Raw genomic sequence first — 18527 nt, 5'->3', positions numbered from 1 at the left:
AAGCAACTAAACATACAGTTCCGCACATAAATATACCCTTTGGCCCACATGTCTGCAGAGAGCAGGATGCCCAAATTAAATGAAAACTCACAGCTTGCACATGTCTAGTCCCTTCACATTCACGTGTCCATCTAGAAGCCTCCCAAACATTACTAGAACAGTACAGCACAGTCTGGGTTCTTCTGCCCACAATATTGTGCAAACCTACATAAACATGTTCTACAATCAATCTCACCCTTCCTAATCTCACAGCCCACAACTCTCAATATGCTTAGCCATGTGCCTAACCAAGAGTCTTTTTAAAAATCCCATTTGTACCAGCATCCACCACTACTCCTGGAAATGCATTCCAGACACCTGTCACTCTCTATGGAAAAAAAAAACTGACATCTCCCCTGAACATTCCTCCACTCACCTGAAACAAATATCCTCTCATATTGGTTTTTGCTGCCCTGGGGAAAAAGTGCTGGCTGTCCACCTGATCTATGCCTCTTATAATCTTGTACATCTTTGTGAAGTCACCTATCAACCTCTATTGCTCTAAAAAGAAAAGTCTGAGTTGGACAAGCCTTTTTTCATAGGACGTTCTCCAATCCAGGCAACATCCTGGTACCATATCCTTCCTATAATGAGGTGACCAAAACTAACAATACTCCAGTGGGGTGTAACTAGTTTTAAAGAGCTCCCACATCCAATGACAAATGACACCCAGCACATGGTATGACTTCTTAACCAACTTGTGCAGCAAGCTTGAGGATTCTATGGACTTAGTCTCCAAGATCCCTCTGTTCCTCCACACTGTTAAGAATCTGCTAATAACCACATACACTGCCTTCACATTTGACCTTCCAAAGTGCATCAATTCACACGTTTCCAGACTCAGCTTATCTGCCACTTCTCTGCCCAACCCTGCATCCTGTCTACATCATGTTGTAACCAACAACCACATTCTACAATATTCACACACCTCCAACCTTTATGTCATCTGCAAACTTATGGACCCACCCCTTAACTTACAGAACCATCCCTCAACTTACTGATCCACTATCGTATCTGCTTCCACCACTATTTTTAGCAGCCTATTCCAGGCACATACCATTCTATATATAAAAAAAACCTTGCTGTACACTTGTCCTTTAAACTCTTCTTCCACCTTAAATGTATGTCCTCTAGAACAGGACATTTTTACCAAGGAAAGGATTCTGATTCCCTATCTTATCAATGACTCTCATATAGTTTTATAAAATTCTATCAAGTCTCCTCTCAGCCTTTGACACTCCAGAGAAAACAACCCAAGTTCAAGCAGTCACTTCCCATAGCTCATACAATATTCCAAGTGCATCCTAACCAAACCTTTATATGGCTTCAATGCGACTTCCTTATTCATAAAGTCAGTACTATGACCAATGAAAGCAACCATACTATATGCCTTCTTTACGACTTTATCTACATGGGTTGACACTTTCAATGATCTATGAATCAGAGCTCACAAATCCCTCTGAACATCAATGCTTTTTAGAGACCTGCCATTAACCATATACCTACCCTTTACATTCGACCTCCCAAAATGCAACACTGCACACTCTTGTGGATGAAATTCCATATCTGTCCATATCTATCTGAACTATATCTTGTTGTATTCTTTGATAGCCCTCTACATTGTCCACAATGGCAACAATCGTACCAACCCACCCACCAACCTTTTCATCTGAGTCTTGTATATATGTCACAAACAATAGGGATCACAACACCAATCCCAGCAGAGCACCACTGGTCATGGATCTCCAGCCAGAATAACACCTTTCCACCACCATCTTCTGTCTCCTATGAGCTAATCAATTCCAAATCCAAACTACTAATTAACTGTAGATCCTCTCAACTAAAGACAACTGAGAAAGGGTCACTGCCCTAAAAAACACCCAAGGCTCCAACACACACAACTCAAGGCCTTTATAAAAAAATTTAAGATATCCAGTGCAACATTTTGCCTTTGATTCCCATTTACTTCATTTTTTCCTGGGACTCTTCAATACCTTGTCATGTGCTGCCTTGATGTTACGAGTAGTCATTCACTTCTAGAATTTAGCTCTTGAACTTTGTGCTCATTGGATCACAGACCATAAATCCAAATTGTCCTGCAATCTACAGTGAGGAATTGCTGAATAAGTTCTGTTACAGCACTGTTTAATGATTGAGACAAGACTTTTTAAACCAATAATTAGTTGGATTGGATTTGTCTAGCCTTTTTTGTGTACAGATTACAACTGAGTACTTCTCTCACATTATCAGATGGATGCCAGTGTTTTAACCATTATGAATAGCTTGTCCAGAGGGGACAAGCTGATTCTGAAAGATAACTCTATTGCTGGAATGTTGCCTTGTTGTGCTGTGTTGTATCCAGCACTCTCAACCAGTTCTTGTGAGATGGAGTGAATTAAATTAGCTTTTGTCAAAAAAAAAGTGGGGGGGGAGAAGTAAAGCTATCAAGAGGAAGCCAAACTCACTCATTACTCACACTTTCTGAATAATATAATAAATACTTTAGCTTTGTTTTTTAAATCAATGTGTATGATGAGTTGCTTTCTCCTGATGGCCATTTAATTGTTCAACACTGTTCAGAATGAGAAGCCTTGTTCCAATTCATCCATTATTAAGCTTTATTGTCTGCTGCTTCGGGTGCATGAAGACAATACTGCAAACTCCCCAGGACAACAATATTTTTTGAAGAGTGAATTGCCATTTCCTGCATGACCTCTCGCACTCCTTGAACTAAGGTTAATCCCCAGAATTCAGGGATGACAACCTGAAGCATATTCCAAATTAGGAATTGTGGTGGTGGACATTTCTGCTATTGCTGCTGACGATCCACAGCAACTCAGTTGAGAGCTTCCAGATCTGTTTGAACCTGGCCTATTTAGCACAAATGAAGTGCCACACTGCACAAGGGAGAGTGTCACTGGTTTTAAAGAGACGTAAAGGATAAGTAACAAGAAAAATATAATAGTAAAGGTCTCTATCAACTTTAATGGCAATAATTAATACCTACTCTCTTTAAACAGCACTTACAATTGCATGGAAAAGGCCTCATGTTCTATGGTAGCACATTAACATCTTAGTTGGTTGTTTTTCCAGACTCTTTTGTGTAGTCTTCCAAAGGCGCTATTTGCCTTGGCGAGTCTGTTGTCTATCTCATTGTCGATCCTTGCATCTGATGAAATGGTGCAGCCGAGATAGGTAAACCTCACAAAGATAAGCGTATACAGAGCCGTTGTCATACCCACACTCCTGTTCGGCTCCGAATCATGGGTCCTCTACCGGCACCACCTACGGCTCCTAGAACGCTTCCACCAGCGTTGTCTCCGCTCCATCCTCAACATCCATTGGAGCGCTTACATCCCTAACGTCGAAGTACTCGAGATGGCAGAGGTCGACAGCATCGAATCCACGCTGCTGAAGATCCAGCTGCGCTGGATGGGTCACGTCTCCAGAATGGAGGACCATCGCCTTCCCAAGATCGTGTTATATGGCGAGCTCTCCACTGGCCACCGTGACAGAGGTGCACCAAAGAAAAGGTACAAGGACTGCCTAAAGAAATCTCTTGGTGCCTGCCACATTGACCACCGCCAGTGGGCTGATATCGCCTCAAACCGTGCATCTTGGCGCCTCACAGTTTGGCGGGCAGCAACCTCCTTTGAAGAAGACCGCAGAGCCTACCTCACTGACAAAAGGCAAAGGAGGAAAAACCCAACACCCAACCCCAACCCACCAATTTTCCCCTGCAACCGCTGCAATCGTGTCTGCCTGTCCCGCATCGGACTTGTCAGCCACAAACGAGCCTGCAGCTGACGTGGACTTTTTACCCCCTCCATAAATCTTCGTCCGCGAAGCCAAGCCAAAGAACATCTTAGTTTTAAAATTGTAAATTCAAGTGGCATACCAGAGACTCCAACATAGATATCTTGTCTGTAATGCCAAGTCAAGTTTATTGTTATCTGATTGCACAAGTCCAACCCAATGATGCAGACACCCAAACTCCAGCCCATGGTGCAAAAGATGCAGACACCCAAACTGACATAACACACATACAGACAAACAATACATATGCAGGACAAGTATTTATATTTAGAAATAAATAAATAAATATTGTGACATCATATGAGTCTTATGAATGGTTAGTGTGAACAATTCCTTTGGTCTCTCTGACTTGGAAAGAAACTGTTCTGCAGCCTGGGTGCTGGCTCTGATACTCTGTATCTCTTTTCTGACAGGAGGAGCTGAAAGATGCTGTATGCAGGGTTGAAGGAGTCCTCAATTATTTTTCACACCCTCTTCAGACAATGATCCTGGTAGCTCATGTTGATCCTCTCAACACTCTTGAGGATTGACCATTTCTCTGCAGCAACCATACCACACTGTGAGGCAGCCGGCCAGGAAGTTCTCGATAGAGTTCCTGGAGAAAGTTGACATAATGGTGGTCGTCAGCCTTGCCTGCTTCCGTCTTCAGTCTTTTCAGGAAGTGCAGTCACTGTTGTGCCTTCCTGCACTCCCATGTGCCATTTTTAAATAAAAGATTCAGCGCAAATTGCACCTGCACTCAAATTGTTGTACAAAATCATAGTGTCATTTTGAAATGCAGAAAAAATTCATTCTGTTAAAAAATAATTTGTTCATCTGACAACACCATTATTATCATCTCTGAGGCTTGGAGTGCAAAATATTTTCATTGCTGAGTTACCACATCCCCACTGTTGACAAGTATATCAGTTTATAATGCACTGAGGATTATCAAGGTTGTGAAAGACTCCATGAACTTAAGTTTTTATCTTTTCTAAATTTACATTTCATGTGAAAGAACACTGCTGCTTTTGTCTCAAGTGTTACTGTGTAACTTAACAAAGATCATGTTCAAGCCCTTTCATATATGAGGATATATGGACTAAGGCTCCTATTTCTCAATAAATACAATTCACTGGGTTGCTTGGAATTTTTAAGAATTTATCCTAATAGAGGAAAACAGGCCTTTCAGTCCAACAAGACCTGCTGACCAAGTTTCCTACTTAAGCTCGTTCCATTGGCCTGTGTTTGATCAAAATGCCTCTAAACCTTCCATGTCCTCATACCTGACCAAATGTTTTAAATGTTCTAACTACCGGTAATTATATCCACCTCCACACCTTCTTCTGGAACCTCATTTCATATATGCATCACTCGCTGTGCAAAAATGTCACCCCTCAGATCCTTTTTAAATTTTCCTCCTTTCACCTTAAACTTTTGCCCTCTAGTTGTAGACTCTCCTACCCTGGGAGAAAAAAACACTGTTACTATTCACTTTATCTGTGCCCATTCAGATTTCATATAGCTTAGTAAGTTTATCACTCAGCTTTCCACACTCCAGATAAAAGTTCCAACTAACCCAGTTTCTCCTTGTAACTCAAGCCTTCTAGTCTATAATGTTCATTATTAAATCTAAAGGCAGGCACCCAACATTAAATATTAATTGCTCATGCTGTAGTTTTTTTCCTGTACCTGCAGAGCATAATCACAATGTACCATTACTGTTAAGATGCAAACAGCAACAAAACTCAAGAGCATAACATGCTCTTATGGCAAGGAGTCCAAGATTTTTAGTATAATTTAACACCAATATTCTTACTTCCCCAATCTCAAGCAGAAATTTCAGAAAAATGCATTCATGACTCAATAGGAACTCAGCTCAAAATTTTTAATTGTCAAGAGCAAAGGTTGAGCACTAAGTGATCTTAAATCCTTTGGGCAAAAATGGAAAGGAACAAGGTTTTTCTGTCCACCTTACTATACAGCAATTTTTGTTGGGAAAAATATATATCTATCATTTGCAAACAACATAAAGTTCAACTGTAATTTTTCCTTCTCCGTCAAGATTTTTACATCAACAGTGAGTACTTGGGTCAAAAGAGAGAATGAGTAGCACTCACTTGCCCTTTCCTTGGTTAATCCATTCTTCAGCAATCAATTTTCTTTCTTCAGTATTGAGTGACATACCCTCCCCAGTTGTTCCATTCACTGAGAAGCAACAGAAGGGAAATCTTATGATACAAAATCTTTTAAAATAAATTCATTCTGGAGATGGGTGTAATACATAGTTGAACATTGAAATATGGCACCAGCAATCAATGCCAACTTTCTGCAGGCCAGAATGGCTTTTTACTGTGTTGTATCTCAAAAATAAATTAAATTAAAAGTACATCAAGTTATGAAGGGCCTAAATAGAATAGGTGAGTCTTTCTTCACAGGAAAGAAATGCCAAAACACAAGGACATGGGTTTAAGGTGAGAGGGAGAAAGATTAAAGCAAATGTATGAGACTTTTTTCCTAAAAAAAAAACCAGTGGTTAAAATGCACTCCTCGAAGAAGTGGTGGCAACAAATACAACACCAATATCCGCATTTTGGCAGATAGGTGAACATGCAGTCAAGACAGGGATGCAGACCACATGCAGGCAGATGGAATGAGTTGGATTGGCATCGTGGTCAGCAATTTGTAAACAAGAAAATCTCCAGATGCTGGGGTCCAGTTCAGTACACAAGAGAGCTGGAGAAACTCAGCAGGTTATGCAGTATCCACATAAAGTAAAAGGCTGTCAATGTTTCAGGCCTGAGCCTGGTCTGTGCTGTTCTTTGATGATTTTACAGTTCTTCATTTCAGTTCACACGATAGTCAATATTGTCCAGTTTTTCAATGTATCCATCCAAATACTAAATGACATGTAAGAATGTGTGAGATTCTCACACAGTAATCATGGCAGAGTGAAACTAAACGCTTCAATTTGTAGTTTGCCATTTGATTTCTTTTCATTCTCACAATGCACCAAAAACATTGATTTCAGACACCTTGGTGTTAATGATTTTTGGGAACTTACTGATGGAATAAAACACTGGTTGCCTCACCTTGGGTTTTAATCCATTTTCATGAATTATTCTCTTGTCTGATCTTCCAGCTACAAAGGCTACAAGCTGTATGCAAGCCAAAGTTTTTTTTAACTCGTTGTAACTATGTATGAGCACATCCTATTTACACTGGGAAACCATATCTGTCAAAACCATAAACTTCTGCACTCTCATCGTTCTTACCTTCAAGCATACAATGAAGGGAATATAAGTAAATAAAAATACAATGTATTATTAGACTGCAAGGTCTGAGCAACGAGTTAACTCTTCATGTTTCAGACAAGAAGGTGGGGGAGTTTAGGCAACTGCAGCTATACCAAATATACACCGAGTATATTGCATTTTTAAAAAGTATATTAGAAACCAGCCCAAAGTTTGTTTGAATTGGGAACAATACATAATAAATGAAAATTTTATTATATTGCAAGTTTTTGATGGCAATTCAAGAATAAATATGATTGGGAAAGAGTTGATTGGTGGCAGAGAAAAAAAGAGAAGGGGGCAAAGGAAAGCAGAATAATACATTGAGTTCTGGCATCAACTTACCAAAAATACTTCTAACCCCTTGGACCATTACCAGATAATCAATATATTGTCCAATGACAGGGAGATTTATTTCACTGCAAAAGAAAAAAAATATTCAGGGCAATAAGTTCATTGCAAGGTAAGTTGATGAGCATTATATCTTGAATAGATAAGCATTCTTACTTATCATGTGTCATTGGTGTAAATGTTGCTGCAACCAAGCCACAAATTCTGTTCCTGCCCTTTCCCACCTGAAGAAAAGCACATTGATTAGACGCTCAGGGTTTAAAAATTGAAAGATTGCCAGGGGTTGGTGGTGGTGATGACCGGAAATAATAGGGACACATCAAAGACACGGAGGTGTAGGGGTGTGAGGTAGGAAGGGATTAGATTGTTGTGGAGCAGTATTATTTAGGCCGAAGGGCCCTACTCTTGACCTCCGATGGGCCCTGCGAGCCCTGCTGAGTGAGTGCTCCTTCAGCACTGCTGTGTTTGAGGTCAACCCCGTGTCTCTGACGGACACACGAGGCAGGGGGTCGCCTGGAGACCCCAAGTTAACTTCCCACACACACCAGCCAGCGAATACACTGCCATCCGCAGACTTTTCCGAAGGCCCCCGCCCGCCCTTACCTCAGATACGTCGCCCTCCATGTCTTGGAGCGCAGCCAGCGTTGGGGTCAGCTGATCCGTGTCTCCGGAAGGTGGGGGTGAGTTTGTTCGCTGCTGAGATGGGAAAGGGGGTGGGTTGGGCCATTCAAAGGCCCAGATAGATCCGGTGGATGCGTCATTGAATCTCGATCCAGGGTCGAACCCGGACCGCGGATCCGACAAGTTCATGGTGGAAGGGGTCGTTCTCGTGGAAACGCGCGTGTTGACAACTACAGGAGGACGATTTTGCAAATTACTCAAACACCTGCCGTTTAAGAAAAAAAAAGAGTTGTGAGCATTGCTGGTTCATCGAAATTAGTTCCTTTTTTTTTTCTTTCCATGCTTGCCCTCAGTATTTCCAGCAAGTTCTGCTTTGATTTTCACAAGCTGCACATTTTTTTTTAATTTCAATTTTTAAATTCACCGTGAACCATGTTAATAACAATATGTTCATCATTAAAATATACATAGTGACATTTTCATTTACCTCCTTCCTCCCACTATAACTTAAAGCAAGAAATGAAAGAGATAGAAGAAAAATAAATAAGCAATAGAAGAACACAAAAGAAAAATTGCATATTTAACTATTTTCGTACTTGTATCTTATCACTTCAAGAGATGAAGGTCTGAAATTGGCAGATTCCAACGTACTCCAAGTATGGTTCCCAAATTTGCTCAAATAAGGCATATTTTGGTGTTTCCTGGGATCTTATAAAACCACTAAGTCTCTTATGACAAATTTTACTCCATTTTCCACACCTGGCCAAGCATAAATGTACTTTACATTTCTCTATGTCCAAAAGTGAAGTCACTTCTGAAGTACACACCAATGGCATCATGAAGAAAGCCTCCACTTCCCTCAGGAGTTTGCGGAGGAGCTAGTGGAGTTGTTCAAGTGAACCGGTACGGACTTGAAGGGCCGACATGGCCTGTTTCCGTGCTGTAAACGGTTATTATATGGTTATGGTTTTGTCTTTGAGATTGTAGGTAATTTTTTCCTAATGGCATACACTTGTTCATTTCTAGGTACCATTGTTGTATTTTTAAGGTTGCTTCTGTGAGAAACAGAAGTACCTTCACAGAATTTGCTCGAGGCAAAAATTGAGAACAAAGAACTTTTATTATACAGAGCCGTTGTCATACCCACACTCCTGTTCGGCTCCGAATCATGGGTCCTCTACCGGCACCACCTACGGCTCCTAGAACGCTTCCACCAGCGTTGTCTCCGCTCCATCCTCAACATCCATTGGAGCGCTCACACCCCTAACGTCGAGGTACTCGAGATGGCAGAGGTCGACAGCATCGAGTCCACGCTGTTGAAGATCCAGCTGCGCTGGATGGGTCACGTCTCCAGAATGGAGGACCATCGCCTTCCCAAGATCGTATTATATGGCGAGCTCTCCACTGGCCACCGTGACAGAGGTGCACCAAAGAAAAGGTACAAGGACTGCCTAAAGAAATCTCTTGGTGCCTGCCACATTGACCACCGCCAGTGGGCTGATAACGCCTCAAACCGTGCATCTTGGCGCCTCACAGTTTGGCGGGCAGCAGCCTCCTTTGAAGAAGACCGCAGAGCCCACCTCACTGACAAAAGGCAAAGGAGGAAAAACCCAACACCCAACCCCAACCAACCAATTTTCCCTTGCAACCGCTGCAATCGTGTCTGCCTGTCCCGCGTCGGACTGGTCAGCCACAAACGAGCCTGCAGCTGACGTGGACTTTTTACCCCCTCCATAAATCTTCGTCCGCGAAGCCAAGCCAAAGAAAGACAACAATGCAAAGTTGGGTGCTTCCCCTTACCCTGGGAATACACACACACACTGGGGCTCACCCAACTTTTATACAGTTTATTTCAGTATAGAAATACCCTCCCCCTTACATTCTTCTGCCTCCTGGATAAGTTTGGCATTAGGCAATCCCAATCCTGTCTGCCTATGTGCTGTTTCTGTGAACTTGGAGGACCAAGGCATATCCTGTCTGTGTCCCATCATGTCATTTGTCCTTATTCACAAACCTGCCTTTGTCCTTATTCACACCTTCCCATCCCTCGGGGCTTACTAACTCTTATATGCAGAACATATGTGGAATTTGCTGACTCTCTCTAAGGCTAGAAGACCCTTATCTTATTCAGTAAATGAACTGCAGTCTCAGCATCATCAGACAGAATTTGGGAAACATACATCCTTTGGGTTATAGTGATCTGACGAGGGGTCCGTTGAATTAAATACTGCACACAAGTCTTTAAGCAGGGGAGCACCATAATGGCCAGAATAGCGAGTCCAACTGCTATAAGGGCTGTGGGTATCAGACTCCAGTTACCAATAAAAAGTCTAGTCCATCCCACACCGGACCAAGGTTGCCAAGTCTGAACCTGGGCATGGGAAGATTTTCAAACTCCTGAAGAAGTGTCTTTAACCGCCTGACCGTTGTGAGCATTGTCATTAACCTGTCTTTCACAAACCCTGCCTTCAGCAGCCAACGAGTAATCGAGAGCCAGGCGGTTTTTTTGAACTGTGGCTCGTATCTGTCGTCTTTCTTCAGCCCATAAATTCAGGGCCATCGCTGTCTGTTCGGTGATGATCTCCAAGGCTGCCTGGAGTCTGATTAAACGATTTAAATGCCAAGCAGCTGTGGTGTTCTGGAGCAGCTTACGTCGTTTACAACTGGAACTCCCCTTACAGTGGTGGGTCTTAACATCCCGAATGTCTGTGTGACCCAAAGGATGATTTACAGGAGACCAAGTTGGGGAGGGGTGTTTCTTGTCACTTAACCTGTGAGTTGCAGCTTGTCTGCGAACATTAGCATAAATATCACTGAACCTGTGAGTTGCAGCCTGTTTGTGAACATTAGCATATGTATTCACTCTATCTCTGCTACATGTACAATCCTGACTAACATTCTGTCTGTCATTGTCCCACCATATTCTTTGTGCTATCTCTTTAAAACTCATCTTTTTAATACCTGTAGAGGCCGAAATACAAATCAAATCTACTCCCCTAGGGTCGTTCTGTTCCCCTGGCCCATGTTGGGATCCTAAATTAACCCATACCCCACTATGATTATACTCTATACCTGCGCCCTGTCTACATTCTAAAGGTAAATAATTGTCACCTCTGCTGCCCCTGTTCCAGAAGGACTTAATACATTGTGATCAATTTGGTGATTTCCCAAAAATTGGGAACCAACAAGTAAACATAACAACAAATCGTAAAAACAGCATTACAGCACTTTATCCCGGCGTAGTGTAACTTTCAGATCAGAAGGATGAAGGACTGCACGCCAGATGGAGGGTAGATTATCAATGTCGTTAGTCTGTGGTTCAGCAGCTCGTTTAATTTGTTGGATGTGGCTCCATCCCTTTTCTTTCGTTCGCACGGCGGTGTCTGTAATCAAAAGTACACAATAGGAGCCATTACAGACAGGTTTTAGTTGGTGATCTTGCCATGCTTTTACATATACACAATCACCAGGTTTAATAGAATGAATAGGATACTCCAGGGGTGGGCAATAACAGCTGCATGTCTATTTTCTCCGTGAGCGCAGCCTGTTTGGCAGCTGCATCTGCCTGTCCCCCTGTGCTTCAGGACTGTCACCACTTTGATGGCTTTGTACATGAACTACAGCTATTTCCTCAGGTAATGTAAGAGCATCTAGAGATTGGACAATTAAGTTTTCATGGATCAACTTTTGTCCTTTTCCAGTTATCATTCCCTGCACTTTCCAGATCTTCCCAAAGGTGTGCACTACACCAAAAGCATACTTTGAGTCTGTGTAGATCGTGCCCACCTTGTTCTCTAGACCCTGGAGAGCTCTGCAGAGGGCATACAATTCACAAGATTGTGTTGACCAATGACCGGGGAGGCGACCAGCTTCAATCACCATTCCTTCTTTCCCATCCACTACACTATACCCGCTATAGCGAGTGCCATCAATGCAACGGGAAGATCCATCAATAAACCACCTTTCACCCTCCTGTAAAGGCTCATCGCTTAAATCCTCTCAAACTTTGGTCTGTAAATCTATTACCTCTAAACATACATGCTCTAACTCATTTATGGTATTGTCAGAATTTGGAGAAACCAAGAAAGCTGCTGGATTGTGTTCTTTATTCGTAATCAGGGTCAAATCATCCCTATCCATTAGGATCGCTTCATATTTTAAAATTCTAGAGTCTGTGAGCCACCTTCCAGCACGTTGTAAGAGAATATTGCGGACTGTGTGAGGTGTGTGAACTATCATCGGGGCACCAAACATAATCTTTCGTTCTTCCTCAACTAAAATAGCAGTGGCTGCGATGGCTTGCACACACTCTGGCCAACCACGACAAACAGGGTCTAAAACTTTTGACAGAAAAGCAACTGGCTGCCTACAGTCTGCCCTCTCTTGTGTTAGTACTCTGGTGGCTACACCTCCTTTTGCATTGGTATATAGGTCAAATGGCTTATTTAGGTTGGATAAAGCCAACACTGGGGCACTAATAAGTCGCTGTTTCACCAAGTTAAAATCTTTAATCTCTTCCTCTGTCCAGACAACAGCTTTGCCCCCTAGAATCATGAGTTTATCATAGAGAAATCTGACCAGGCTAGAATAATTTTCAATCCAGATTCTACAGTATCCCACTAAACCAAGGAATTTCCTAAGTTCTAGGGCATTCTTGGGAGGGGGAATCTGTAGAATACCACATATCCTTTCTGGACTTATTTTCCTAGTTCCCTGACAGTAAAAGGATTTTCCCATTCAAAGGCAAACATATCTCTGTTCTCTGTTGCTAATGGACAGGTCCAGAAAGCATCTTTAAGGTCAATCACACTAAACCATTTACTATGTGGATCGATTTTACCCATTATCGTATAGGGATTAGGTACAACCGGGTGACAGGTGAGAATAATTTTGTTCAGGTCCCTCAAGTCCTGCACTAATCGATAGGTACCATCTGGTTTTTGGACAGGTAAAATTGGGGTATTAAAAGGTGATATACAAGGTTCGAGTATACCATCTTTCACCAACTGGTCAATTACTGGCTGCAGCCCCTTTTGGCCAGCCATAGGAATTGAATACTGCTTTTGTCTAATTACTTGTTCAGGATCTTTTAAAGTAACTTGCAGGGGAGGAATATCTAACACTTCTCTATTGCCTCTTTTTGCCCATACTCCAGGATTTATTAGTTCTCGATCTTCCTCGCTTAATACATACAATTGAACCCTGATACTTGATTCCTGTGGTCTGGTGCCGATGGCCAATTGGTCCTGTAAATCTCGTCCTAACAAACAAACTCCAGCTTGGGAAACTAGTAAAATATCCTCTGTTATTATCTTTTCTCCCATTTGTATTCTTACATCTCTTAATACAGGGACTGTAAAGTCTCTTCCTCCTACTCCCGAAATCATCACGGACCCCTCTATCTTAACACCCTCGGGTGGTTGTAAAATACTAGACCGGGCTGCCCCAGAATCTACTAAAAATACCATCCTGTCACTGTGGCGTTTTATGCTTAAATTTACCAATGGTTCTCCGTGCAGCTCCACGGTGTGTATTGACTGAGAACCGTGACCCTCCCTATTCATAATCTGCTTCCATCTGTCGGACTCTGGCTTTACCCTACCCTTAATTTAGTCGATGTGTCGTCTGAGTCCAGCGTGTTCGTTAAATCAAGTGATAGGAGAATCAGTTTATTACACAGCATAAGAATAAAGCTTAACAGAGCTCTGGTTCAGTCGTTAGTTCATAGGTCACCTGCACAGTGAGCTATTCCCCAAGACTGACCTCTACTTTCCAGTCTCTACAGTTTATATAGCTCAACCTTATACAGAACAAAAGTTGGCTTCCTTTGCTAAATTTCTTGTATAAGGTTTATCACAAGTAATTTCCTGCTCTGCAGTTATCTGGGGTGTAGAGCTCCCATCTTTTTTAATCCTCAAGGTCAGAATATCCTGTTGTTTTGATCAGAAATCAATTCATACCCCAGATATTTCTAATTATTTCTTTGTTCTCATCTGGCCATATTCTTCTGTTCTACTAAACACCTCCTTCTGTCTTAGCTTCTTACTGATTCCATTCTCTTTGTTTCTGACAGTCTCTGTCAGATTCTTTTTGTTTGTGCTAATCAACACCTCCTTTTGCCTTAACATTCCTACTAAATTGTTTCATACATATCCTCTCTTTTGTATTTTGGGAGCAGATGATTCTAAACCTACTGTAATCAGCCAAATTTGCTACATACTGTGGCTGCCCCTTACTTACATTACTCTTTCCCTTCACCATGAGGTAAACATTAAACTGCCACATAGTACTGTATCCATGCACACAAACTGAACAGTACATAAGCACACACTCCACACACTCCCCACGATTAATTAACCCCTATATTCCAACACATCAGTGTGTAAGATCACGTCTCCCTGGCTTGCATTGGGCATTCTCTCTTAAAATGTCCCTCATGGTAGCAAACTAATGCTCCTGTTTCCCAATTCCTACCGGGATTATCACGAGGTCCCGGGAATGGTCGTCATCCCCGGAATTCCCCTCTACCCTTGCCCCTGCTCTGGTCTCTACTCTCCCACTCCTGGAGCTCCTCCCAATGTCCAGGAGCTGGCACACAGCCCCTACCCTTTCCATGCTGTCCCTCAATGACTTCCTTAACTGCCTGCATCAAAATCTTAACCTTTCCTTTCTGTTTATTGGGCATTCTCTCTTAAAATTACACACCTCCGAAATAGTCAGGGGCACATTTACGAAACTGAGACCCCCTCCCATGGGAACTTCCCGTAAAGGTCTCATCCAGTTAATTTCTGGCTTATCCTCTCCTTTATAATGTCTAGATTCCCTCTCTCTGGGAAATTGTGAGAGATGGGAAAATTGATCTAAAATTATGAACATGGAAGAAACTAAAGTTCATCAGTAAAATGGCTGTAACCAGTTCAAACAGGATAAGCTTGGGGCTTAGGATGCAGGAAAACAGAGTCAGCACGATTAACATAAGAATCTTCTAGTCTTTGTGACAAGACCATAGGACTAAGATAAGGAATGGTAAGGTACAATAGAATGTAGGAAGTTGAGGTAGTCTGGATCAGATAAGGGTCTCCTAGCCCTGGACAGAAGTACCAAGTCATACATTTCTAATTAGCTAACCATACACAGATTTATACATATGAAATTAGCCAACCCTAGATAGAATGAGTCAACTCTGCATATCAAGAGACTGTAGCCCAGAGAATCAGGAAGGTGTGAATAAGGACAATGACATGATGGGGCACCCACAGGATACCCCCTGGTCCTCCAAGTGTACTGAAAGTGCACGTAGGCAGGAAGGATTGCCTATGCCAAACCCATCCAGGGGGCAGAAGAATGTAAGGGGGAGGGCACTCTGATACTGAAATTGACTGTATAAAAGTTGGGTGAGCCCCAGTGTATATGTGTAGTCCCAGGGTAAGGGGAAGCACCCAACTTTGCATTGTTGTAGTAATAAATGTTCTTTGTTCTCAATTTTTGTCTCGAGCAATTTCTTTAAAGGTACTTTAATTTCTAACAAATGGGGGCTCGTCCGGGATCACACTCCCTCCACTGACAGAGTACCCCGACGACGAGAGTAGGTGCACCCCGGCTGATTCAGCTGGACTCACGGGCGACGGGTGGCTGGTCAGTGGAAGAAGCGAGTGATATCCGAGAAGAGGCATTGAGAACAAACGGCGGAAGGAAGCGCGCTAGAGCAGTACTACTAGAACTCGGTAAGAGTATTTTACTTGTTTCTAAGCATGGGAATAACGGGCAGTAAAGAGGAGAGTCCTGACACAGGACGTGACCACCAGATAGCTACGTTCAGCCCGCTTGGGTTGATGTTATCTGAGTGGGGCACAGGAAAGACCCGTGGTAAAGAGAAACTGACGATGGTCAGGTATTTTACTTGTTTCTAAGCATAGGAATAACGGGCAGTAAAGAGGAGAGTCCTGACACAGGACGTGACCACCAGATAGCTACGTACAGCCCGCTTGGGTTGATGTTATCTGAGTGGGGCACAGGAAAGACCCGTGGTAAAGAGAAACTGACGATGGTCAGGTATTGTTGTATTGAATGGGTTAAATACCCGGTTAAAGGGAGCTCCGTGTACTGGCCAAAATTCGGATCCGAGGATGAATGGATGTGTAAAGCTTTGAACCTATGGCTCTATCAAAACCAGAAAGACAATGTTGAGAGCAGGGAATATGCAGCCTGCTGGCTCAAGGGATCCATTGAACAGCTGGTTTTGAATGAGAAAGAATTCAGGGATAAGAGAGAGGAGGAACCTTTTGTCCCTGAATCACAGGGTTGGGATGTGTTACATTCCCTCCCTCCACCTTATGTTCCTCCTATGCCGGCTCCTATCTTTCCTTCCCCTCCTATGACCTACCCTTCTGCACCTTCCCCACCTCCCCCACCACTAGAGAAGAGAGAAGAGAGCAGGAGTGGTATGATAACTTGCTCACAAAGCACTCGATTACCACCTCTGTTGGCAGGAGAGAGAGGTAACTTTAATTCAGAACAGCGTGAGACTCTTCAGGAAGAAAGGGCAGAACCCTTTGATTCATTTCCCAGGGAGCAGGAACCCAGACCTAATAAGCCAGAAACCAATTGGATGAGACCACTGCGGGAAGTTCCCATGGGAGAGGGTCTCGGTTTCGTAAATGTGCCCCTGACCAGTACTGAAGTGCGTAACTTTAAGAAAGAACTGACCTCCCTGATAGAAGATCCCCAGGGATGTGCCAAACAGTTAGACCAATTTTTGGGACCAAATATATATACAATATGGGGGTCTCGACATAGAATCCCCAGCAGGGGAACAATTGGTACTAACAGGTTTTGTTACCAACTCAGCCCCAGACATTAGAAGAAAATTATAAAAGACAGAAAATTGGCATGAGCAGGGAATAACCCAGCTTCTACAGATAGCACAAAAAAGCATTTGTCCAGACATCTGAGGATAAGCAGAAAGCAAAGGCTAACATTTTGATGCAAGCAGTTAAAGTAATAGTAGATGAGTAACATGGAAAAGGCAGGGACTGTGTGCCAGCTCCTGAATGTTGGGAGAAGCGTCGGGAGTGGGAGAGTAGAGACCAGAGATAATTTCATAAATCACGACTTCCCACTTCAGTCACTGACCAATATTGATTAAAATTCATGCTAAAAATTAAATGTCATAAATGATCGTTTTTCAATACTGTAGAATTAGCGAATTTAACTACCAGTTAATTCCAATTTATGAAATAAATTGTATTTAAATGTGATTTTGCACAGGGAGTACCTGAGAGTTGTGATGTTATAACATTTGCAGGGAGAAATGTTTGCGCAAATAGGGTGAGTTCTATACATCTTAACTTTAAGTGTATGTGAGATAAAGAAAGGATCTGATGTGTAAAGTGGCTGGATCAGCCAGTTGAAGGGGGAGTGTGCATGTCCCTTTAAGTGCACTGTGGCACTTGAAATTGAGGCTTCAGGCTCTTGTCTTGCAGTTAGAGGTATTTCTTCTACACATTCAGCAGTCAAGGTCCGTGAGTTTAAAGATCACCCACCTCTGGAGAATAAAGATACCTCTGGGGATTCCTATGGGGATTCCTATAAGTTTAATCATTCATTTCTCTGGTGCATTTTCCTCTGGAGTGAAATTAATGCCTCAGCACAATTTCTCTGTATTGCCGCTGTTATTTAATTCATGATAACTTTCCCCCATTCATCAGGTTTATATTTAAATCCGGTAGTGCGGAAGTTACATTGTAAATAATCACGGAGGTAAACCCTGCGCAACTGGATTCAGCTTAATGGAGAAATAAACCTGCGAACTGGTCTATGGTGCTGTGTGAGTACTGCAATAGGTGGAATATGATTTAAATTGGTGGCATAGTTCAGAACAATTGGGTGCATAAGAATAATAATATCATTAAGAACTCACAGATCTTGTACAAGATGCTATTCAGTACATCTTGACTTAAGGACTGGAGAAATTGGCATGTTAGAATGAGATTGGCATGGCACCAATATTTCTTGATTCAATAATGACTCCACAAGCTCCAGGATTCATGCAGCAGAACTTTTAAGTGGAATATAATAGAAACTAGCCTGTACTTAAATGATTGTGTGTGCAATCAACATTGCAAAAATATGAAAGGTAATACAGGTGCTCCCCTACTTATGATTTTACGATGACACAATAGCATGACTGTCATTTACTTTCATATAATGTGTTAAAGGTCATCACAAGCATCATTGATTTCCTCGTTGGTTAATCACATTTTCGGAAAGCTTACAGGGACTGTTGGGAGAGAGCAAGGTAGTGGGATCAGTATGAGGACTGATACAGTGCTGTCAATGTTAGACAAGGTACGTCTCCAATTAAGATTTTTTTTCAACTTATGCTGGGTCTGCTGGAACGCAACCCTATCGTAAATTGAGGAGCACCTG

At 42.4% G+C, this 18527-nt stretch overlaps 1 protein-coding gene across 3 annotated transcripts in view; it reads right to left on the bottom strand.

Annotated features, from left to right (window-relative positions):
* The window catches only part of npl (N-acetylneuraminate pyruvate lyase (dihydrodipicolinate synthase)), a 46114-nt gene extending 37811 nt beyond the window's left edge, over positions 1–8303 (bottom strand). For 2 of the 3 annotated variants that reach the window (XM_069938195.1, XM_069938196.1), the window contains exons 1-4: positions 8082–8303; positions 7635–7702; positions 7473–7546; positions 5955–6042 (exon numbers count right to left, since the gene is read on the bottom strand). In XM_069938195.1, coding sequence (XP_069794296.1) covers positions 5955–6042; positions 7473–7546; positions 7635–7702; positions 8082–8288 — 437 coding nt within the window. In that variant the 5' untranslated portion in view covers positions 8289–8303. The remainder of the gene's footprint in view (positions 1–5954; positions 6043–7472; positions 7547–7634; positions 7703–8081) is intronic. The other variant, XM_069938197.1, reaches the window with a different exon arrangement.
* Positions 8304–18527: the final 10224 nt, after the last annotated feature.

Source organism: Narcine bancroftii, chromosome 5 (assembly GCF_036971445.1).
Source record: "Narcine bancroftii isolate sNarBan1 chromosome 5, sNarBan1.hap1, whole genome shotgun sequence".
NCBI classification, from domain to species: Eukaryota; Metazoa; Chordata; class Chondrichthyes; order Torpediniformes; family Narcinidae; genus Narcine; species Narcine bancroftii.
The sequence above is the reverse complement of the archived record's forward strand: the minus strand, read 5'-3'. Positions and strand labels throughout refer to the sequence as shown.